The sequence below is a fragment of the Mauremys reevesii genome, linkage group 2, assembly GCF_016161935.1.
Source record: "Mauremys reevesii isolate NIE-2019 linkage group 2, ASM1616193v1, whole genome shotgun sequence".
Lineage (NCBI taxonomy): Eukaryota > Metazoa > Chordata > Testudines > Geoemydidae > Mauremys > Mauremys reevesii.
Window position 1 is genome coordinate 280,574,165 of NC_052624.1, and position 25,532 is coordinate 280,599,696.

General features: G+C 46.6%; 1 protein-coding gene across 22 annotated transcripts in view; it reads right to left on the bottom strand.

The window, feature by feature from the left end:
* TSNARE1 (t-SNARE domain containing 1) overlaps positions 1-25,532 on the bottom strand; it is a 667,577-nt gene that overhangs the window by 473,126 nt on the left and 168,919 nt on the right. For all 22 annotated transcript variants that reach the window (XM_039525402.1, XM_039525408.1, XM_039525403.1 and 19 more), the window contains one exon: positions 14,300-14,421. In XM_039525402.1, the coding sequence (XP_039381336.1) occupies positions 14,300-14,384 (85 nt within the window). In that variant the 5' untranslated portion in view covers positions 14,385-14,421. The remainder of the gene's footprint in view (positions 1-14,299; positions 14,422-25,532) is intronic.

A 25,532-nucleotide genomic window follows, 5' to 3' on the forward strand; every position in this document is an offset into this window, starting at 1 on the left:
TTATTTTGTTGAGCGTTATGGATAATTACTAAAATGCAATACTAATAAAAAAATTCATATGTCAGTAAAAACCAGCAAGAGTCACTCAGGAAAAATTTGAACATCCTGTAAATTTCTGGAGGATGGCTCCCAGGTAACCCAGCCTTATAGATTCATAGACTCTAGGACTGGAAGGGACCTCGAGAGGTCATCGAGTCCAGTCCCCTGCCCTCATGGCAGGACCAAATACTGTCTAGACCATCCCGGATAGACATTTATCTAACCTACTCTTAAATATCTCCAGAGATGGAGATTCCACAACCTCCCTAGGCAATTTATTCCAGTGTTTAACCACCCTGACAGTTAGGAACTTTTTCCTAATGTCCAACCTAAACCTCCCTTGCTGCAGTTTATGCTCATTGCTTCTTGTTCTATCCTTAGAGGCGAAGGTGAACAAGTTTTCTCCCTCCTCCTTATGACACCCTTTCAGATACCTGAAAACTGCTATCATGTCCCCTCTCAGTCTTCTCTTTTCCAAACTAAGCAATGCTGAGGGGAACAGACTGTGATGGTCCAATAGAAAAAGGCCTTGGACAGAGGGTAAACGCACTATTACCTCATACATCTATACCTGTAACAGCAGCCCCTCTACATCAGGGTTTCTCAAACTTCATTGCACCGTGACTCCCTTCTGACAACAAAAATTACTAAAAGACCCCTAGGATACGGGTAAATCCCAAGGCATTTTTTTACAATCAGGACTGAGTGGCCAGTCACGGTAAAAGGAGCTATGTGGGAATGGAAGGATGTGAAAAGGAGAGGAAGAGGAGCCAGTGGCAGGGAGAAGAGGCAGGAGTAGTTTGCATATCTCCTATTCCGCAGCATAGCATGCCAAGGCTGGGTAACCTTGTCCAAAGAGTTGATGCTGCAGGCAATCTTGCAAGGCAATCTTGTGAGTAGGTTTGATGGATTTCTGATGTGTTAAATTTGGCAGTTACAAACCAAGTGTCAGAATAAATAGAAAATCTCGTTCTTGGGGCAGGGGGAACCTGGCACCCATGCGGGCACTGACTTCATAAACAGCTTAAGTTTGTCAATGGGAACTTTACCAGTAATTATTCTGCAGCGTGGTGCGTTTAATGGTACTGAAGTGAAAAAAAAAAACAAGCAAATTATTCAATGAACTGAAAACAGCTAATGCACTGGGTCACTAAAGCAGCCACTTTTCACTGTGTTTTATTTCCCTACTGCTGCCGTGACAAATCCAAAGCACCTGCAGCCCCAATGAGGCGTGTCAGGCAGCAAGTGCCTTGTGTACTCTCGCTGTTACGTCGGGACCAAATTCTGCCCTCGGTTACGCAGTTCACACTGCAATCAATGTAACTGGGAACAGATATCTGGCCCTTGGAAAGTATAAGCTGTCAAGGCAATAGCTTCTTAGGCTCTCAATGAAATAATATGCTGCAGTAATAATAATACTTAAATAGAAATACAGAATCGAAAAATGTCAGGGTGGAAGGGACCTTGAGAGGTCATCGAGTCCAGGCGCTGCTGTGAGGCAGGACCAAATAAACTCTAACCATCCCTGGCAGGTGTTTGTCCAACCTGTTCTTAAAAACCCCCAATGATGGGGACTACACAGCCTCCCTGGGAAGCCTATTCCATAGCTTAACCACCTTTAAATTAGAAAGTTTTTCCTAAAATCTAACCTGAATCTCCCTGGTTGCAAATTAAGCCCATTATTTTTTGTCCTACCTTCACCAGACATGGAGAACAACTGGTTACCATCTTCTTATAACAGCCCTTAACGGATATGAAGACTGTTATCATGTCCCCCCTCCGTCTTCTTATCTCAAAATTAAATATGCTCAGTTTTTTTTAACTTTTCCTCAGAGGTGAGGTTTTATAAACCTTTTTATCTTTCTCTTGCTCTCCAATGGACTCCACATCTATCCTAAAGTGCAGCACCTAGAATTGGACACAGTGCTCCAGCTGAGGCCTCACCAGTGCCAAGTAGAGTGGGACAATTACTTCCTGTCTCTCATATCTGGCATTCCTGTTAATACCCCAGAATCATATTAGCCTTTTTCATAACTGCATCACATTGCTGACTCATATTCAATTTGTGATCCACTATAACCCTCAGATCCGTTTGCAGTAATACTACCCCCTAGCCTGTTATTCCCCATTTTGTAATTCTGCTTTTGACTGTTCCTTCCCAATTGACGTACTCGGCCCTGTCTTTATTGAATTTTATCTGGTTCATTTCAGACTAATTCTCCAATTTGTCATGGTCATTCTGAATTCTAATCCTGTCTTCCCAAGTGCTCGCAACACCTCCCAGAGCTTGGCGACATCGACAAATCTGGCAACCACACTCTCCACGGCATTATCCAAGTCATTAATGAAAATACTGAATAATACCGGACCCAGGACTGACCCCATTGGACCCAACATATCCCAGTTGAAAGAGAACCATTGATAACTACTTTTTGAGTACAGACTTTCAACCAGTTGTGCACCCACCTTATAGTAATTTCGTCTAGACTGCATTTCCTTAGTTTGCTTATGAGAATGTCATGTGGGACTGGACCAAATGCCTTTCAAAAACTCAAGATACATCATGTCTACTGCTTCCTCCCTATCCACTAGGTCAGTAACCCTGTCAAAGGAGGAAATTAGGCTGGTTTGGCATAATTTGTTCTTGGCAAATCCATGCTGTTACTTATTACCTATTATCCTCTAGGCACTTAGTAATTGTTTAATAATTTGTTTCAGTATCTTTCCAGGTACTGAAGTTAAGATGACTGTTCTATAATTTCCCCTTCGTTCCCCTTTTTAAAATCGGTATTATGTTTGTCCTTCTCCAGTCATATGGGAGCCCACCTGTCCTTCACGAGTTCTCAAAGATAATTGCTGACTGTTTCAAGATTGCTTCAACGAGTTCATTAAGTACCCTAGGATAAATTTTTATCAGGCCCTTACGTCTTGAATACATTCAACTTATCTAAATATTCTTTAACCTGGTCTTTCCCTATTTTGGCTTCCCCCTCAGCTTTCTTGATGTCATCAGTTATTCACTCTCCTTCCATGCTAAATAGAAGAGCTATATTTTCCTTCATCTTGCTCCAAATGTATTTGAAGAACCTCTTCTTACTTGCTAAATGTAACTCATTTGTACCTTGGCCTTTCTGATTTTGTCCCTACATGTCTGTACCCCTTTTCTTTTCTTTTGTACCCCTCACTAGCAATGAGTCCATGTTACCACTTTTTTGTAGAATTCCTTTTTGATTTGCAGGTCAATAAACAGCTCCAGCTGGAGCCATACTGGCCTCTCAATATTCTTCCTGTCTTTCTTTTGCATCGGAATATTTTGCAGTTGTACTTTAATACTGTCTCCTTGAGAAACTGCCAGCTCTCCTGAACCTCTTTACCTCTTAGATTTTCTTCCTATGGGACCTTATCTACCAGTTCTCAGATTTTGTTAAAGCCTGCTTTTTAAAGTCCATTATTCTTATTCTGTTTCTGTCATTCCTTACTTTTCTCAGGCTCATGAAATCTATTATTTTATGAGTACAAGTCTTACTAGCCTTGCGCAGGACCGTCTATCCAAGGATCTCATGGTGCTTTACAATGTCAAGGAAGTATTAATCTCATTTGACAGAGGAAATTAAATACCCATGCAAGGTTCTTGCCAGCGGTCTGTGGCAGTGTGTGAAATAGAACCCCAGAGCCCCAGCGCCTTATTCTAATCAGCTGCTTCTCTACAGTCTGAAAGATTCGATACTTTTTTGCTAAATTATAACCAAATTTGTCATTAAAACACAAAAACTTTTTTTTTAAATAAAAACATTTTAACATTATAGGGACAGAATTTCCAAAAGTGTATCTGCAAAAACATGAGGACACCCAAACCCCGCTGCACCCCGATTTGCAAGGAGATGCATGCATGTGAAAATCCGGGTTGAGTTGCTGACAGTAGACGCTTTTAAAAGTCTTGCACATGCTGTCTGCCCAGATGTGCAGGGCTCAGTGAGCATCCACTGGAAGCCTTACTAGTTTGAAAGATGCTATCTGCTTCCCCGGTTGATAGTGAACTATTCTGGAGCCAAGAACTATCCGAACCAGTGGAACTATTGGAAGTTACCAGTAGCGGGGTGGTTACCCGCTCCTGCCCGGCAGGACTTGAAACAGCCCAGAAGGGGGCTGGAGCCGGGGAAGGGAGCAAAACCCCGGCTGATTGGGGGAAGTGGCTGCAGCTGGGGCCATGCCTCAAACAGACTAACCGGGCCTTATAAGGAGGCCAGAGCAGCCAGAAGCTCAGGACTCTCTCTCTGCTTGTAGAGAGAGAAAAGCCTGGCTGCTAGGGAGCTGAGCAGGGTACTGGGAGTGGAGCAGGGCTGGGGGAAGGCTAGAGGAGCTGGGGAGCTCTGGCCTAGGAAAGCCCCAGGCTGTGGGCCTAAGACCAGTACTGGGACTGCAGAGGGGCAGCCTATCTATAGAGAGAGGCAGCAGGTCCAACCCAGCCTTGCCTGTGATGAGTGGCGGATACTGCAGTCTGCCCCAGGGAGTGGGGCCAGATGGTGACTGGCAATAGCCTTACACTGAGGTGAGGTGGGGTTAGTGGGTGGGGGTTCCCCTGGGTGGGGAGACCCAGAATGTGGGGGTACTGCCAGGGGGGCAGCAACCCAGAGAAAGGGCACCGGGGTCCTGGGAGGGACACGGGGGCCAGCGGTAAGGCTGCTCACCAGCCTACAGGGGGCGCTCCTGGATGCTGGAAGAGCTAATTCCCACGGACGACCAGCAGGAGGTGCCGCAGTGGTGAGTCCACACCCTTACAGTACCCAACGTACAGAGAGTGCGACATATGTTACTATGTAGTAAAGAGTCTGCATTAGAAGACACACATTTTAACTTCCTTAGGAGAAACTCCCTGTAAACACCTATAAAACTAACTCATTTTCCACCTTCAAAATCTGCCTTAAACTCTTCCTTGCCGTGATACCTACAAAAACTTGTCAACAATTAGGCAGCTGGTGTGCTGAGACCACTGCCTATCAAGTTGATAAATGTTTCGTTCCCTGGTGCTCCCATCTGTCCATATGCACACGTTGTGTCATCTTATACTTGGATTGTAAAGTCTTTGGGGCAGGGACCTCTCTTTGTTCAGTGTTTGTGCAGCACATAGGCCAACGGGATCCTGGTCCATGACTAGGACTCCTAAGCCGTTGGATAATAATAAATAATTGTAAATGGGTAAAGCCGCCTATGGATTTAGGATTTTACACTATACGTAGAAGAGCACTTGAAAGGAAAGAGAAGCTAATTTTCCATCTCACTAAAGTTTATTTACTACTTTTGCAGTAACACGGGTGCCCAGAAGCGAACATAAACTCCAGGCATGGTTGGACTAGAACTATACAGGTGAGAGGCCATTACCCATCTGCTCTGTGACAAGGTATTCAATTCCTGAGAATTAACGACTAATTCAAATGGATCCTTTGCCCCTCTACGACACCTAACTATTGCAATGTAAAATCACTCTTGCTCATCATAACCTACCTTAAAATTACCACGGCACAGTAAGGTAAGTGAAGAACAGAGAAGCACCTTTAAGAATTACCTGGCTTGTGGCATTTCAGCTTATGCTATTTGCATTATTTTGACCTCTATGTATTTCTATATGCAGCGGATCTCTGTTCACTTTTCCCCACAGAACAGCAACCCTGGAAGAATGGTTCAGTACAGCAGGGCATACTCTCACACTTTAACAATTCAGGGCTTTATTTCAAATTCACTGTAACAGTGTTTCATTTTTTCCACATGTACTGCAGGCAAATGACACACCTCCTGTTTGAAAAAATTCCTATCCCCCCCCAGGATCATTTCAGTCTTTCACCCTTTCCAGGCAGAAAAGCTGAGTTCTGCACATTTTAACAGTGAATCTTCACTAGTGCACATCCACACCACCTTTGCCTTTTATGTGCAACCTCTGATGCACAATTGCAAGTTGGACATACACAAAAGTGCACTTTTGGAAATTCAGTTTCATCTGAGTCTTTGGGATGAGACCTTAGAAATAAGGACCCTGTCTGTTCTGTGTGGGCACCAGGTGACAGTTTATAAGAGAACAGGAATATGTCCCAGCATATTGGCCAAAGATATGTCATTATTACTCCGCATGCTCTGCCTCAGTTTGTCGCCATCTTCCACCCCAGAAGTGGCTGCATTTCAGTAATATCATGTGTGAGTATACTTTGTAAAGCATGCTGGGATCCTTCCAGATAAAAGGTGCTATATGTCATAAATGAAAAATGCCCTGAATAACCTGAACATTTTCATTTTGCTTTTTTTCTCCAACAAAGATATTTTTGGGTCCCAAAACCTCTATAAATTTGGGTCCGAGATCCATTCCAAAATTATAGCAAAAGGAATCCATAAATCTTTCTAAACAGATTAGCTAAAAAAGCGCAAAGCCTATGCAATCCAAGACCCTGTTATCAGATTTTTTCCATGAGCAGCAACATTCTAATAATTATAATTCCATTCGTCATCACGTCAGCTAAGGAAGGCTTTTTCCTCACTTCCAAATAATGTATCTTCTCTTGCTAGATGAGTACATGAGGATCTAGCACAGAGGAAAAGGAGCCAAGATGCACTGGAAATACAACTGGGCAAGGGACTTTTTCAAAGTATCTTCAACACTTTTTTTTTTTTGGTCGCCCCTTTCATTGATCTCCATAATAAACTCTAGGAAGACAAACATTTCTTCCTGAATGCTCTTCTTCCTTCATGGTGCATACATACGAGCTTGTTACAGGGTCTCAACATCCACAGCTCTGGTCTGGACACAATGGTTTGTTGGCATATGATTATCATGCCAGGCACATTAGTTTGTTATGGGAGCGCTACCGAAGAGCGCTGCACCACATTGGCTTGTTATTGCACGGTCAGGCCCATAAGAATGGGTCTCACAATTCATGGTTCTGTTTTGTTGTTTGCACATCACTCCTGTCAGAAGTGTTAGTGAAAATGTAGGATTCAGGCCTGTATATTCGCCTGAGTTAGAATTTTGGGTCTTGTTTGCCCACTTGAGTTTTGATACTTTTATATTCTTACTAATATGTGCAAACAAAGAACAAAGCCACTTTGTGTTGCTTCTGCCTAGCCAGATGGGTTTGTTAGTACAATGGGAACATATGAGAACAACTAAAGTGTTACTGGGTATGGTGGGAGTATAATATACAAGCACACACTTGAAGACTGCCTCGACTCGTCTCTCAAGGCAAGGTTAAGCAGCAGTCGGGAGGAGCAAGGGGGAGGAGGTATAAGAAACACTAAGGCCAAAGAAATGCCTGCCCCTGACAGAAATAAACCTCACACCTTACTCCTCCCACGGAATACAAAAGAGGGGAGATGAAGAACCCAGACTCCCGACCCTCCAACAGGGCCAATCAGAGGTGGGGCCAGGAGGGTCATTTGGCCTGGGCCTCAGCCTCAAAGCTCAAAGGAACTGCTTCAAGAAATACTCGAACTTGGACTCTCTGGGGTGTTTCCTAATATCACAATTGCATTGTGCATTTTGGTCAGTTTGCTTCCATCAGCAGGTAAAGAACTATCACCATTCAACTATGGGACAGGAGCGTTTGAATGGGTTCGCCATGCTTAACATCAACTGTGACATTGCACAAAAGCTAGATTTTTTTCCTCAATAATTAGTGCATTTGCACAGAAAAAGGCTAGAAAAGTGTTAAATTAAAAAATATTCAAATTACGTCTCACTCTTTTTTTGGTGCCTTATTTTGTTTTCATGTGTCGTCGGGTTTTTTTTATTTTATTTTTTATTATGTTCTAGAGGCCTCAAAAGCTGGAAGTAGCCCAGGCCTCTGGACCTCTGAGGGGGCCTGCCCTCCATAACAAAACACAACCACAAATTGTACGAGGCGGGACCAAACGCATGCACTGCAGGGAAATGTCTGCCTGCTAAGGAGCGGGGTGGACAGGTCACTGGGAAACAAGGCTCTGTGGCATCAGACCGATGGATATGCTTGCTTAAAACTAACCCCAATAAACATTGCATTGCCTGCACTTCGGATTTCCAATCTTCTGCTTTCTGTCTCCATGACAAAAACCATGGGAGGGGGTAAAGGAAAATCCCCCTAACAACTACCAGGCTGCACACCTTGGTTTGTCATCGTAGGGTTGTTACTGAATAAGGGCGTGCTGGCACTGATTTGTTAAATATAGAGTAAAGAACACTGTTTTCAAGAACACACATATATCCGTCAAGGATTATATTCACCCGGCAAACAGATATGTCGGAGACGAAAGAAGGCTGTACCCCTTTATTTTGTGAGGTTTCTACTGAGCAGGTTTTCTCATTAACTCAGTAATCCATCTCAGGGGAGAGCGGAGGCAGAATACAGGTTTCCAAATCAGCCTCCCTTGACATTTAATTAAGGACAATATTTGGGAATCCTACAATGAAAGACAGCCCGCGGGTGTCACTCACTCTGTCAGGATTAAAGGGCAAAGAACACGGCAGAGGCTCGAATGACCCTGAAGCACAGAGATGAGATGCAAAGAAGACAAAAAGGTTCTCCAGGCCAACCCAACCACTCCGCAGCTAGTACAAAACTGCTCCCTGCTGCGTCTTCTCGTGCGCCGGCCAGTCCTCGTCCAGATGTCCCCAAGCAACAGGGCACCCAGTTTCTTCTTATTGATTTCTGTTTATACCCCTTTCTGCCCTCCCCTCCCCCATACACACACTCCCTTGGACAGCCCAAAACAAGGAGAGTTGCAAAGTAATTATTAATACTGATTGTAGTACAAAGAATAATCATTTGGAATTCTCACATGGAAGGCACAGAAGAGGGCAAACTGCTCAACAGACATGACCAAACCAAGTCACCATCCCTCTCAGATAGGCTGATGACGTCCACTTATACAGACGAGGAAACAAAGGCAGTAACAGAACCCAGGACTCCTGGCTCAGGGCTTTGTGCTTAACAAACGAGACCAAGGCTCTTCCTGCTTCCAGTCTTAAATTTTAGAAAGCACCTATGTAGCACTGAACAAGCTACCAGGCCCGGGAGAGAAGAAGGAATCAACAAGCCAGAGAGACAGGCAATCCCTTGATTTTCAAAAGCCAACCAAGTACGCTCACTACTGAGCAACTCAAAGATTCACTTCCACTTGCCTGAAAAATAAACCTGCCAGTCTTCTTTGATCTGTACATGAACACAACCTGAGAACAGCAGGAGGGATGGGCTCCGTGTCACAGCTTTGTGGACCAGATAACATCTTACAAAGACTCGACACTAACCTAGCCCTGCGTTCTGGGCTTCCGCTGTCACTGTTCTTTGGCTTCCCAGAATATCCCATTCTGCTTCTCTTCCAGAGAGTTAATCCTTCCAGGAGCAGTTGCTTAAAACTGACAACTTGAATTTGCCTCAGTACTTAAAACTCTGTTTAAAAAAAGCCAAACCTCATAAGAAAACCAAAACCCAACAGAAACATTTCCATTTTTTATTTCCCTTCTCCTGGGAACACCTGATTGGACACAAGGAAACATTTGCAGCCCATTTGCAAAGTGCTAGCACAAAGCCTTTACCACAGTGCACAGGCTCCATGCTGGCCCTCTGCACAGGGGTAAATTTCACACTAAATCAAACAGCACAAACTGTGCTATGCAAATGGGGTTTATAAAACCCCTCTGTCACTAATTATACATAGGCGATCAAAGCAGAAGGAAAGACAATTCGCTGGTTTAAAATGTACAATTTTTAAACTGATGTTGTCCCTAGAATAAAATATGTAGACTTTAAAACTCCAAAAAGCACCTATCTAGGTCCATTTTTGAGCCCCCTCCCTGGAATGTCTGAGGGTTTCCACCCACTGTATAGCAATGCACACAAAGTAGTTTGGTCGCCTGCTAAGATGGCAAACGTCAGCCCTCCAATGGTGCTGAAGATGCACAATGACAGCAAAGTTACATAGAGTGAGTGTGCATTGAGATTAGGATGGGCTTGGGATAGCTGGGCCCTCCTCCCTCCTCTTTGCCAAGCCTATCGCAGCTCCTCTAGAGGTGTGGATCTTTCCTCGCATCACAGCCTCTCCATGTTGCTCTAGGACAGGGGTGGCCAACCTGTGGCTCCGGAGTCATGTGCGGCTCTTCAGAAGTTAATATGCGGCTCCTTGTACAGGCACCGACTCTGGGGCTGGAGCTACAGGCGCCAACTTTCCAATGTGCCGGGGGTGCTCACTGCTCAACCCCTGGCTCTGCCCCAGGCCCTGCCCTCACTCCACCCCTTCCCACCCCCTCCCCTGAGCCTGCCGTGCCCTTGTTCCTCCCCTCTCCCCCTCTGAGCCTCTTGCACACCACAAAACTGATGATCGGGAGGCAGGGGGAGGGTTGATCGGGTGAGCGAGAGGTGCTGGGGGCGGGGGAGCTGATTGGGAGCTGCTGACGTAACTGTGGCTCTTTGGCAATGTACATTGGTAAATTCTGGCTCCTTCTCAGGCTCAGGTTGGCCACCGCAGCTCTAGGACCACCAGGTGGACTATCCACTAGGATACCCCACTCTGCACACATGGGAACACACCAAGGCATCAGCTGCCCCTCACTGTGAGTGGAGAGAAACCAGGCTTGCCATCAGTAATGCCATAGACACCCATGTTCCTGCCCACTGCTCTCTCCAGGTTTCCACAGCTCACTCATTACTGAGGTATCTGAGCAGAACAGAGTCCGCCACTTCCCCCGCAATACCCTATCAGGAGCAACGTTTCCTAGAACTGTCTGCCTCAGAGGAGGGCAGGCACAAGAGCAAACTCTTTCAGAAAGCTAAAGCATGAGGTCGCAGTCATTAGCTGCCCTTTGTGTTATGACAGTTGTGTTATGAGTTTGCTTTTATAAAGCGCAGCCTCGCACTGTGCATTAGAGGCCATTTAAAACATACAGGTTGACATCTGGATGCTTTGCCTCTTCTTACTTTACCATTTCCAAAGCCCCCCAGGAAAGAACGGGGTGAGGGGACAGGGAGACGATTTCTGAGCTTTGGTTAAAAAAAAAAAAAAAGTGCAGCCATTTGCTAAATGTTATTTCTGGGTTTGCATGTATTTACCGAGTGACTCTCAGTCCCTATTGCTGTAATGTAATAGCACACTGCACAGATTAGATGCAGCATCCCCGTGAGTTAAACTATCCACGGTGAACACATCATGCCCAGCTTCCCTCTGCACATCATTCCAATCGCTCCAATTGTAAATACACCTGGAAGACAGGAACAGAATCCTCTGTCTGCCAGTGAAATGCTCTATCTCCAGTCCCCGCAAATGCATCTAAAAACACTGCAAGCAAAAGACCCCAGCTGAACTTATACGGTAAACAATGCCGTACACGAAATTCGCACCCATACTAGTCCTGTTATAGGCACTAGTTCAATGACTGATACATGAATCAAACCCAACAGAATGAGTCACCATGCAACATGCAAAAGCAAGCATCATAACATGCAACACAGTAACAAGATCATGCCCCAAAGCTGAGGACACAGTGAAAACTGATCAGCCCCCAGCATTCCCCACACATCCTATTATATTAGAACAAGGCAGACATCCAATCATATTACAGAGCTGGAACTACAGAATCACAAAAATATTTCTTCACCTAGACCACAAGCCAACCTGGGGAACTCACTGTTGCAAGATATTACTGAATTAAATATTGTCTCTGGAGCTAAATAAGATTGAGAGCACCGTCAACATCAGTAGCAGTGCAAATTAAGAGCCCAACTGTGCAATCCTTAAGGGCTTGTCTACACAGTACAGCAATGCGCGCTATCGTGATGTGATTTCTAAAGCAAACTAATGTGCTGCACTTTAATTGGAATAGCAGTATGTTAATGTTCAAGAAAGATGAATTCAAACTGGAACAGGTGGCGAGAAGTGCTATTTTATGAGAGGAGCCTGGAAAAGCTAGGCTTGTTTAGCCTAGCAAAAAGAAGGCTGAAAGGGGAGATGTTTGTTCTCCATAAATACATCAGGGGGGTAAACACCAGGAAGAGTGAAGAGCTATTTAAACTGAAGGACAATGCTTGCACAAGCACAAACGGCGATAAACTGCCAGGAATAAATTCAGGCTGGAAATTAGAAGAAGATTTCTAACTATCAGAGGGGTGAGGTTCTGGAACAGCTTCCCAATAGGAGCCACAAGTCCAAACTTAGAAGGGAGGGATAGCTCAGTGGTTTGAACATTGGCCTGCTAAACCCAGGGTTGTGAGTTCAATCCTTAAGGGGGCCACTTAGGGATCTGGGGCAAAAAAATTGGCCCTGCTAGTGAAGGCAGGGGGCTGGACTTGATGACCTTTCAAGGTCCCTTCCAGTTCTAGGAGATTGGTATATCTCCAATTATTAAATTTAAACGATTTAATCAGAGAGAGCTGGCCAAATGCATGAGTGCCATTGTATCACAAGACTGCTTGTGATGATAGGAGGCAGCGCTCAGCAAACAGCCCTGGGGATCACTTCCTGTTTATGTCCTATATTACTAAAAGCTCAGGCTTCAAGGATTCAGACAGTCAACCTGCAAGGGTCAGGAAGAGATTTCTCCCTTGCTCTCCTGCAATGTATTCTGGGTGAGTTTTTGGTCCCCTTTCGTTGAAGCATCAGGGATGCAGATGGTGAGAGATGAGACACTGGACAGGGTGGACGAGGGCTGTGAGGTGACACTGAGCATTCTCTCTCTCGCAGGTGCTTGGCTGGCTGGTTGGTTCTTGTTCATATGGTCAGGGTCTAATTGATCACCATATGTGGGATAGGGAAATAAATTTTCCCCTGGGTCAGACTGACAGTGACCTTGTGGGTGTTTCACCTTCTTCTACAGCATGTGAGTGCAGGTCTCTTGCCAGGATTATCTGGATATATCTCACTTAATCATTGTCCTGCCAATGCAGTGGCCTCAAGTACTGGTGCACCTCTGTCCTTCCTAGCTCTGCCTGTAGCAAATAATAGTCTTGTCTCCTGTGGGCTGTAATACTTTGGTCTAATTTCTGTCAAGTATCAGAGGGGTAGCCTCTGGTTCTGTAGAAGCAGCAAAGAATCCTGTGGCACCTTATAGACTAACAGACGTTTTGCAGCATGAGCTTTCGTGGGTGAATACCCACTTCTTCGGATGCAAGCAGTGGAAATTTCCAGGGGCAGGTGTGTATATATAAGCAAGCAAGAAGCAAACCAGAGATAACGAGGTTAGATCAATCAGGGAGGATGAGGCCCTGTTCCAGCAGCTGAGGTGTGAAAACCAAGGGAGGAGAAACTGGTTCTGTAATTGGCAAGCCATTCACAGTCTTTGTTTAGTCCTAAACTGATGGTGTTAAATTTGCAGATGAACTGGAGCTCAGCAGTTTCTCTTTGAAGTCTGGTCCTGAAGTTTTTTTGCTGTAGGATGGCCACCTTAAAATCTGCTATTTTCTGTTATTGGTCTAATTTCTGTTATTGGGTTTAGTGTGCGGGCGCTGGGTGGTGCTGATGGCCTGGGAGAGACCGGAGGTCAGACTAGATGATCTGCTGGTCCTTCAGCTCTATTCATCTATCATTTTAAGTGCACTAAGGAACCTTTAGTGCACCAGCAAGGTCTGCACGGGTCAATTAATGTGCAACACATTTGTGCGCTTTGGAAATCACGCCCCAGTTGCATGTGTTACCCAGCAACGCAGACAAGCCCTTACTCTTCTTGGACAGTAATTACTCATGCGAGCAGCCCCACTGAAGTCAGGACTATTTGCATAACTGATCCTCAACATAAGGATTGCACAAGATAGCCCTAAAAGATTGAACGATGGTGATTAAATCATGTACTTTGAGGGGGCAGCATGCTGGTCAGGGAACAAGCACGTACCTACAACACCCACTACCTGCACTGCATAGTAACTAGGGACGCAGGGGTGGGATGTATGTTTTCTTCTGAAGCATCAGGTACTGGCTACTGGAGGGACTATGGACCAACAATATCATTTGCCCAGGCAATGCTACATTCCTATGACTTATTGCATGACATGGCTTGATATTTTATGACGTGTTGTGAGACCACTCGGAAAGCAACACACATCTTCTGTCTAGCTCTCAGTACTGAAGCCAGAGAAGAGGGGAAAGAAGAGATCTTTAACTTGACGTCCTTTTGCCTAATCACCACACAACATGATCTACCATACAGTGTAGCATTTGGCTACTGAGCTCCATCAGCCTTGTTATATATTAGCAATTAAAACTGCCTTCCCCAGCTTAGTCAGGTAGGGTAAATTATAGCGCGCAATCAATACTTTACCTAGGGGCTGATATCCTTGTCTTGATGGGCCTCCAAAGGGGTTCCGGCTTCCAAATCCGCTCCCATCAATGGAACCATAAGACATTTTCTACGGAGCGGTGAATGCAGATTTTATCTTAAGGCTGAAAAAGGACACAAAGGAAAAACAGTTGGCTACAGTCAACAAGCATTGCCTAAAAGACCCTGCAAAGGAAATAAAGCCCAGAGCTTTCCTAGTAATCTTGTCCACCAATAGTGAGAGTAGAGCACCAGAGGGGCAGCGAGGGATGGGGGTATTAGGTCTCCTGAGTTATGTCCCTAGCCTTTCCACCAACCCGCTGTGTGACTTAGGGGAAATCACCTCCCCTTTCTGTGCCTTAAATGAGCATAACACCACTTGTCGGGGTTGGGAGACTTCATTCTTTACCGTGTGCACTGTGCTTTGAAATCCTCAGACGGAAGGCGAGTGCAGGGTAATGATAGCAAAGGAAGGTAGCCATTGCCTTCTGCAGCATTTTCGCTACAGAGCTGGACAGAAGTCTATCCGTCACACTGCAGGCTTGACGAGCTCTAGACAGACAGTTTATGGCCACATCATAATCTCCTGGGCCTCCAGTACAAAAACTGATGCCAGAGTTATTCCTCCTTGCCTGTAAAAAGATGCTGCATCAAGCAGCAATAGACTGAATTCAATACAGTTCTGGCAGCTGCAAGCCTAAATCTCCTTCATCTCCTCCTTGCCTCTGCAACACGCACCCACCTCTGCCCCAGAAGCCTTAGATTATTTCAAAGGGCTCCCAGGACTTGAAGGGCCACACATGACTTACCCTGGAGGCCCTGGGAACCTGATGGCCCAAAGAAATAAGGACCAACGGGCTAAGGCAGGGTTGGTAGGTAGCCAGGAAGTGGCAGAAGCGGCAAACAGGGGAAAGGAGCAGCATGAGAAGTGGTGCTGGCTCCCCCACTCCCAGGGAGCAGAACTGGAAATGGCAGCCCCTTCTCCTTGCTTGTGGTGGTGAGGCCAGGAAGAAGGGCAGTGGATGGAGACGCTCTCTGGCTGCAGATGGGACTGATTGCTGTGACAGTAGATTCCCTGCTGAGAGGGTGACAAGGACCATACAACAATGGTTTTCCTGTCCCTGCTCAGTGGGGATCCTTTCGCTGGAAATGGAGCCTGCACCATGGGAGACGCCAGGAACTGGGAGCCAATCAGCTGTGTCTGCACTTAAGATGCATGTTGGGCTGAAGGGTATAATAAAAACCCAGACACCCCCCAATTACATACACAAGCAGCGTGGTCCAGGCAGCTGAGGCAGGAGGCGGGGAGTCAGCAGACCCGGGGTTCTATTCCCAGCGACTCAATGTGCAACCTCAGGCAAGAAAGATGCCTGCTTGGTGCCTCCGTTTGCCTGTGCATACAGTGGGGATAACACACGTGCCCCGTTTTGGAAAGAACTTTGAGGTACAAGTCTGGAGTTACCTATGAATTACCTAGCCTGGGTGTATCGAAGGTACGAAAGAGCAGTGTCTGTAGGAATTATTCATTACAATTTATTCATGATACCAGCTACCAAAGCCTGCAGCAGAAGGCGAAGTCTGTTGCAGTGAATCCGCTCAGCTGCCTGCACTGCAGCACTTCATTTCAATCAGCCTGCAGGAAGAGCAGAGTCTCCAGACCCCAAACCTCCACTTGGACTTTGGCCGCAGGCAGCTGCTGCACGTTTTTTCTTTTAAGCTTCAAGACACCAGGCAAAATTACTGCTGCCGTTAGAATGGGCAACGGAATCCGTGACATACCAGGGAAGCCACTTACCGCCCTTTCCCGAATGGCGCAAAGGCGCACAAACGGAGCGCTGTGCAATTTATCTCTGCCTCAAAATACCAAGGACTAATCGACTCCCATTTGCACTCCAGTTCCCTGTCAAGCTGCAGATCTCATCCAACAGCTGAGCCGCATTCCTGCAAAGGGGATGTGCCAAGAGATTCCTAGACCTTGTGGCAGAACCAGCCTCCAGTACACTTGGCCCCCAGCTGCAATAGCCCTAATGCCAGAAGGGAGATTCAGTTCCGAGAAGCCAGACGAGAGAAGCTACAGTGAAAAAGAAACGGAGTACAGGAGTCAAAAGGCACGAACCAATAAAAAAAAAACATAACTGATAGAGCTCTATCAACCAACAGAGTTCCTCACAATGCTCTGGTGTCTTTCAGCTGAGGATCTCAATACACGGTACAAACATGAATTAGGCCCCAACATCCCCATGAAGTAGGTGAGTGTGTGGCGGAGTAAAACTGCAGCACGCAGTGACAGAGCTGGGAACAGAAGCTGGGACTCACAACACAGACCCCTTTTCTCACTACGAGACAACACTTCTATCCAGATACTTATAACCAAGAATTTGTCACAGGTATTTTTAGTAAAAGTCACAGACAAGTCACGGTAATAAACAAAAAAATCACAGAACTTCATGATCTGTCTGTGACTTTTACTAAAGACACTGGGGGAAGGTTAGGGGGACTAAAAATGGGACCCCCACCTGCCACTGCTCCATTGCTCTGGCAGCGTGGGCTGATCATCAGTCCTGGGGGCAACCCAGCAGTGGCAGCCTCTGCTCTGGCAGCCTGGGCCCGCTGCTCCTGCAGCAGGGGCTGACCGCTGACCCTGGGCCCTGAGCTGCTGCTGACCAGCCGTGGGGGCTGACCACCGGGACCACCAGTCCTGGGCCACTGTGCCAGCAGCAGGAGCTAAGCACTGGCTCTGCCGGCCGACCTGGCCCCAGGCCGCTGCTCCTGGACGGGGCCTGACAGCTGCTCCAGCCCTGCTGCTGTGGCACACTGAAGCTGAAGAAGTCACAGTGGGTCCAGTAAAGTGATAGAATCTGTGACAGACTCGTAGCCTTACTTATACTAAGGCTAAAATCGGTCACGGATTCTGTGATTTCATGAGCCCTCTGTGACTTCTTCAAAATTCCACTAATTCAGCCCTACCACCTGTAACTTAGATTCACAGGGCCCCCTGTGGCGGGGTCCCCAGGCAACTGTCCTGACTACTACCCCCTAACGCCAGTCCTGTGTACATTGTCTGTGACTTTCAATAAAAATACCTCTGCCGAAAAGTAGTCTTCCTTATAACCCCCGTTACTGCAGTATCTGGGCTCCTCATGATCTTTAATTTACTTATCCTCACAATTCCTCTGTGAGGCAGGGCAGGACTGTTATCCCCATTGTACAGATGGGAAACTGAGGCACAGGGAGACTAAGTGATTTGCCCAAGATCACATGGGAAGTCTGCGGCAGAGCAGGTAACTGAACCCAGGTATTCTGAGTCCCAGGCTAGTGACAGAAATAGTACAAAGTAAGGTCATGCACTTAAGGTCTAATATTAGGAATTTCTGCTACAAGCTGGGGGTTCACCACGTGGAAGCGACAGAGGAGGATGAAGACTTGAGTGTGCGGCGCGATCAGAGGATGACTATGAGCCAGCAATGTGATATGATTGTGCAAAAGCAAGGAGAGGCGTTTCCAGCAGAGACAGAGACGTATTAATGCCATTGCACAGGGCTCTGATAAGACCCCACCTGGAACACTGTGTGCAATTCTCGTCACCCAGGTTCAAGAAAGATGAATTCGAACTGAAACAGGTGGCGAGACGAGCTCTGAGGATGGTCAGGGGAATGGAGGACTGGTCCTATGAGAGGAGACTGGAAGAGCTCGACTTGCTTAGCCAGGCAGAAAGAAGGCTGAGCGCGGATATGCTGCCCTCTATAAATACACCAGGGAGACTGCAGAGCTATTTAAACTGAAGGACGATGCTGGCACAAGCACAAATGGGGATAAACTGGCCACAGAGAAATTCAGGCTGGAAATTAGAAGGTTTCTAACCCTCAGAGGGGTGAGGTTCTGGAGCAGCCTCCCAACAGGAGCTGTGGGAGCAAACAACTTAATTAGTTCTGAGAGAGAGACGAGAAACTGATGACTATGACTGTGTGATGGTGGGGGCAGGGCTCAGCAGCCCTCTGGTTTCTGACTTATGTTCCTAAAGTTCATGCTCCAGGTTTCCAACTGGCCACTGCCAGGGGTCAGGAAGGGATGATTCCTTCCCCACCCATGTTTTCTGGGAGGGTTTTTGGTTTGGTAGTTTTGTCTCCTTCCTCTGAAGCATCAGGGATGGCCATGGCTGGAGATAGGACATTGGGCGGGGAGGGCCAGTGCTCTCACGTGGCACTGAGCTTCCTCTCTCAGGGGCTTGGCTGGCCGGTTCTTGCTCACATGCTCAGAGTCTAACAGATCGCCATGTGTGGGGTCAGGAAGGAAGGAATTTCCTCCCAGGTCAGATTAGCAGTGACATTGCGGGGGGGGGGGGGGCTTTCCAGCTTCTTCTACAGCATGTGGGTGTGCGTCACTCACCAGGGTTATCTGGGTATATCTCACTTCATCATTTCCCTGACTTTGAGGGGGCCTCGGGCATTGGTGCATCATGGTCCCTCCTGTTCTCTCCCTGGGGCATATAGTAGTCTAGGCTCCTGTGAGCTGCCATACTAATTTTGGCTGTTGGGTTTAGTGTGCAGGTGCTGAGTGGTGTTGGTGGTCTGTGCTATACAGGCAGACAGACTTCAGGCCCTGAACTCTATCACTTTATGGCCTAACTACTGGGTCATCACTTCCTCCCTTCTGAATGGAAGCAAAGTCCTAGGACTGCCCTGCCCACAGCTGGGAATGTGATTGGGAAAGGGAGGCAGGAATGCTAGAGGAAAGGAGTCATGAGAGGAGCAAGAGGAGACCAGCATGAGGGCTGGCACAGAGTGAGCTCTGATCTTCAGAGAGACAATCTAGGAGTGAGAACCTGGGTTAAATGCTTTGCTCTGCCACCACCCTCACCACCACCACCACCAACTGTGTGGCCCTGGGTAAAGAAAGGGGTGGTGTGGAGAATGAGACACCCAATTATCCCTCCTAATTCCTCTGCTATTTATCCTTCCAATGGGAAGCTTGTCAAGATACAGCACAACTTTATTCTGAATTGTGTTATTGATGCAAACTGAGAGACCCCGTTGCCTAATGGACCAGACCCAAGGTTTTCCTGAGGGTGTGTTGGGGGCTGGGTAGCAGGGGACACCATCTACTTGGGAACAGATACAGCGCTGGAAACCTTGAGTTAGCGGAGATTGTATATGGGCCTAATGGGTCAAAGAGGAGAGAGGCTGGAATCACCCCTGGTGGACAAGCCACTTGTGGCAGACAAACCACTCACTCACTAATGAAAAGGGAGCTATAAACCAGGGACTAAATACTAAATTATCTTCCCCTTAGGTCAAGTCAGCCCAGCACTCACTGATGGGACAGGCAGAGTCATCTTCTAGACAGTGAGATGCAGACAGCGGGACACGGGAGGAATCTACAGCTTCTCTGCTCACATCACGGGGAATAAAAAGCTGAGGACTCTGGCTTGTTCTTGATTTATTAGTGCCTGATCCTGCCATCCAATCTGTGTGGGCAGATCCCTGGGCCTGCACACAGCCAGTCTCTGCCTGCACAGATCCCATTCCAGGGTCGGGGCCGTAGCCTGTTCTGCGCTGCATATTGCTCAAAAGCTAGCTTCACTTCAAAGCGAGCCCACCGTAAGACACGAGGTCGGTTCCCAGCGATGGAAAGTCCACCAAAGCAGGCTGAACTGGTGTAAAGAGGCCACAACATCCCCCTGCGAGGGTGATCAAAGGAGGCTAGCGCCGCCCAAACAGTGGGGTGTGGCCTTAGAGCATGTTGAAGGAGCATCTTACTTACCATCAGCCACTCCAACTGCCAGAGCTCTTACCCAGCGCAGCAAGAGTCCCTGCCTGAGGCCCACAAGAGAGGGCAGTGGTGGCAGCGCCTCCTCTACTAGAGGGGGCTTAGCAGGCACAGGGAATTGGAATGTACAGCTCCCAGATCAGCTTCATTCAATCTACTTCCACAGGCCTGCCCTCTTCCACATAAGTGTTTCCATCAAGTGATGTTAATTCCAGAATATGGTGTTCTCTCAGTCTTCGGAACCCTCAGGGAATTTTGTGATATTTGGTGGTTTTGTTAAAGCTCCAGCCTCCAGAGTCATGTGATCCTGACAGGATCTCAGCTTTGATTTTTCTTTTTTAAATGTACGTTTTTAGCCCTCATGGTTGTGGAAAAAAGTTTGAAAATGTGAATCCTACTGACTCAAAACCAGAAGGCAAATGAGTATAATCACAATTTTTTTTATTTAAAATCTTTAGATTTTGGGGACTGTGATTCATGATTTGTGGAAACTTGGGATGAGCAATACCGTTAGAAAAGTATTTCGAAAAGCTGAACGAGCACAAGTCCCTGGGGCCGGATGCGCTGCATCCAAGGGTGCTAAAGGAGTTGGCGGATGTGCTTGCAGAGCCATTGGCCATTATCTTTGAAAACTCATGGCGATTGGGGGAGGTCCTGGATGACTGGAAAAAGGCTAATATAGTGTTCATCTTTAAAAAAGGGAAGGAGGAGGAACTACAGGCCAGTCAGCCTCACTTCAGTACCTGGAAAAATCATGGAGCAGGTCCTCAAGGAATCAATTCTGAATCACTTATAGGAGAGCAAAGGGCTCAGAAACCATCAGCATGTATTCACCAAGGGCAAGTTATGCCTGAATAACCTAATTGCCTTCTATGAGGAGATAACTGGCTCTGTAGATGAGGGGAAAGCAGCTAATGTGTTATTCCTTCACTTTAGCAAAGCTTTTGATACAGTCTCCCATAGTATTCTTGCCAGCAAGTTAAAGAAGTATGGGCTGGATGAATGGACTATGAGGTGGATAGAAAGCTAGCTAGATCGTCGGGCTCAACGGGTAGTGATCAATGGCTCCATGTCTAGTTGGCAGCCGGTATCAAGCAGAGTGCCCCAACGGTCAGTCCTGGGGCTGGTTTTGTTCAATATCTTCATTAATGATCTGGAGGATGGCGTGGACTGCACTCAGCAAGTTTGCAGATGACACGAAACTGGGAGGAGTGGTAGATACGCTGCAGGGTAGGGATAGAATACAGAGGGACCTAGACAAATTAGAGGATTGGGCCAAAAGAAATCTCATGAGGTTCAACAAGGACAAGTGCAGAGTCCTGAATTTAGGACTGAAGAATCCCATGCACTGCTACAGACTAGGGACCAAGTGTCTAGGCAACAGTTCTGCAGAAAAGGACCTAGGAGTTACAGCGGACGAGAAGCTGGATATGAGTCGACAGTGTGCCCTTGTTGCCAAGAAGGCTAACGGCATTTTGGGCTGTGTAAGTAGGAGCATTGCCAGCAGATCGAGGGACATGATCATTCTGCTCTATTCAACAGGGCCGCCCACAGGATTCAGGGGGCCTGGAGCAAAGCAATTTTGGGGGCCCCTTCCATAAAAAAAAGTTGCAAAACTGTACAATATGATATTCTCATGGGGGCTTCTGCTGGGCCCGGGGCCTGGAGCAAATTGCCCCACTCCCCCCACCCCCCGGGCAGCCCTGCTATTCGACATTGTTGAGCCCTCATCTGGAGTACTGTGTCCAGTTTTGGGCCCCATACTACAAGGAGGATGTGGAAAAATTGGAGAGTCCAGCAGAGGGCAACAAAAATGATTAGGGGTCTGGAGCACATGATTTACGAGGAGAGGCTGAGGGAACTGGGATTATTTAGTCTGCAGAAGAGAAGAATGAGGTGGGATTTGATAGCTGCTTTCAACTACCTGAAAGGGGGTTCAAAAGAGGATGGATCTAGACTGTTCTCAGTGGTTTTAGGTGACAGAACAAGGAGTAATGGTCTCAAGTTGCAATGGGGGAGGTTTAGGTTGGATATTAGGAAAAACTTGTTTACTAGGAGGGTCGTGAAGCACTGGAATTCGTTACCTAGAGAGGTGGTGGAATCTCCTTCCTTAGAGGTTTTTAAGGTCAGTCTTGACAAAGCCCTGGCTGGGATGATTTAGTTGGGGATTGGTCCTGCTTTAAGCAGGGGGTTGGACTAGATGCCCTCCTGAGGCCCCTCCAACCCTGATATTCTGAGATTCTATGTTACCTTCATCCATCTATACAGGCTGCTCCTCTGAAGTAAGTTACCAACTTCCCATCCATGAAGAACCTCAAACTCATTTTATTGCCGTGAGTCTCACAGGGAGAGGCTGTGGTGGCGCTTTGTTCCTCCATTAGCATCTCTCCTACCTGGGGAATGACAGGGTCACAACACAAAGTACCAGAACTAGGTCCCAGTTTATTTCTCAGACATGAGAAATTTATCAGATACACCTCAGGATTAGGATTATTTTAATCCTTGAGTATGGGCAGTGGTTAGAGCAACAGCCTAGGAGTCGGAATTTCCACATTCTGTTCCCACCTCTGCTAAAGGCTTGCTGTAAAACCCAAGGTTTTCAGAAGTGACTTGTAACAGTGTTTTTGGGTGACCAACTTGACACTCTTCTTCACAGATTTTAAACCGAAAGGAACCATTGGGACCATCTAGTCTACCTATATAACACAGGCCAGAGAATTCCACGCACTAAGCCCTGCATCAGACTCTACAGCCTTTAGCTGAACGAGAGCACCTCTTTTGGAAAGGCATCCATTCTTGATTCCAAGTGAAGAAGAACACACCACATCCTTCGGTGAGCTGTTCCACACAGTTAAAACATTGCATCTTACTACCAGTTTGAACTGTGCAGGCTTCACCTTCCAGCCTTTGGGTCTTACTATACTTTTGCCTCCTAGATTGAAGAACCAAGATAAGTGCCTCCTATGTAGGAGACAGACTGATCACATTGTCTCTTAACTTCCTCTTGGATAAACTAAATAGATTGATCCTCTTTAGGTTCCCATTATAAGGCCTGTTTTCCAGACCACAAACCATTGTCAAAAGGGGATAGTTGAGCATTTTCTGAAAATCTTGACCTTAACACCTAAATCTTAGTTTTCTCACCTGTAACACGGATAGAATTACACTGACCTGCCTTGCAAGGATGCTGTGAAGCTAAACTTACTGACACTGAAATGCTTTTAGATCATTGGGTGAGATATACCACATATAGTTGTAGAATATTAATATTAATTCCAAGTCCTTTCCAAATGGTTTCTTCTCCAGGCATCAGTCTGTCAATTATGCTGGAGTCATGTCACTTTCCAGGCTTTTGTTTTCAGGGATTTATTCAGTTATTTTAAAAAACGATATCGTTCTGGAATATCACCTGGAGAAATGCCACTCTTTTTTGTCAGAGTTCCTAAATTTCTCAACAAGCTCTATTGTCAGAGTTCTTCTGAAAATCGCTGGTTTTAACACTGAGTTGGTGTAACTGCACAAATCTCTATGCTCTCGATGAGCTTCATACCGAATGTGTCAGAGGTCAATCAGAATAACTGTAAGGGGATGACTTTAAAAAAAAAAGTGTCTTTGAGCTAATTTAAGCTTTTAGTTCTTCTGTGCTGCTTGCAATATTAACATTCAGTTCTCTGGCAGCTTAGTACCAGGCAAGTTTAAGAAGCAAAATGTTTAAAAGCTTCAAAATTACTTGCAGCAAATGACTGCTCAGTGCAGTTATCCAGAACTGGTGCCCCAAGAATTCTGGGACAGGGTGAGCAGGGAGCCAGATAACGCTGGGTATTTCCTCCCCCACCCCAAGTTTGATTTCCAAGTTAATTTCAATGCTGGTGAAAGGTGCTTAGAGATGGAAGTAGTGCTATGTCTCCATGGCAAAGGCAGAGATGCTGCAAGACTCCCCATCAACACTGCTCCACCAAGGTGCCTCAACCGTGTTATAGACGGGAATTCTCTCTCGAAGCTCCAATGGCTGATCTCTTGCCAAGGCCGCCAGCTGTCAACAGCTCTCATTCTTCCCCTGGCACAGTTGTGCATGGCTGTCCAAGCAGCCAGATGTGCTGAACAAGTCACAGAGGCCAAGCCCTAATGAGCCTACAGTCTCTAGCACAAGTTTGCCCCAGAACTTGGAACAATACAACTGAAGAGAGACTGGGGTGTGCTCTTTATAGCTAGAACTCAGCACAGAACAGCTTGATCTTCAGGAGATTCTAGAGGGATGGGTAAGATCCGTGGGCTGTCCCAGGTGACTGGGAACTCCTTGATTCAAAGCACAGACACTTGATCACGGCTGCTTTGCCTGGGGGTTTAGGCAGCGCTGTGTAGATACCTGAAATCCTAAACCTGGGTTCAAGTAAAACCCAGCATGAGGGAAGCGGCTTCTTTTGTTGTTCCAAAGACCTTGTCAGAAACATGGAGAGGCTCCTTTCAGGACATTACGCCCTTCCGTTTTTCCAAACATGGAAACATCTCTTCCAGGAATTAAGTCCTCCAAAGTAATTGAAAGCCTTTGGTCTGTTCATTGTGGCTATCATTGCACATGATTCTCAGGAGCTGGGTAGCTCGGCTCAGGTGGAGAGGCTAATGGGGTGGTACTGAAGTCACGGTGGGGTACTGAGATATACAGGGTAGCCTATGCCTTAGATGCCTTCTAGGACTCTGTGCACTGACTGTATTTTGCCTAGCTTGGCCATCACTGGCTTGCAGACCCCACTGCTGACTATTTCAACTCCAGAGAAGCAAGAGCAGCCATCTGTGGTGACCAGAAGACATCCTCCATCAGTGACATCACAAAAGTTTCACAGACTAGGTGCAATGGAGCAGCTGGGTTCCCAGGGATAGCAGCATGGCACAATAAGCAGGTGGGATTCAGAGGTTATAAGGTCTATTCCTAGGCACAACATTTTTTTCCCCTAGGAGCTGTTAGGGTTTTAGGCTACTTTGGTAGTTAGCTCAATAGTATGGCCCAACAGGGAGGGAGGGAGAGTAGATCTTGGGGAATAAAGGAGTAATCCATCATCTTTTATGCAACATACTGAAAACACTTCTGGAGTCTGAGCCACTAGCATCTAAACACTGGTTTCCATTGCTTATCTTCTAGACCACACCAACCAACAAGGCTGCAATGGCCATCAGACTTAGATAATGGTAATAAACCAGTTTTGAGATCTGCTCATGAAAGGCATTATCAGTTCACTTGGCCATGGTGCGAGGTTCTGTTTTAACTGAAGCCTAGCTAATGGTCAAACACCCCTTCTCTTACTCTCTGGAGAAAATGGCAGAGGAAGAGAGAGAGTTTACTACCAAAATGTTCCCATCATTGCTGCACTGAGCCATTGCCTGGGTTAATCAGTTGGGTTTTCTGTAGTGCCGTCTTCTCTTTGCCATTTCATGCCATGCTGTCTGTTTTTTTGTGAACCCTGAATGTAGAACA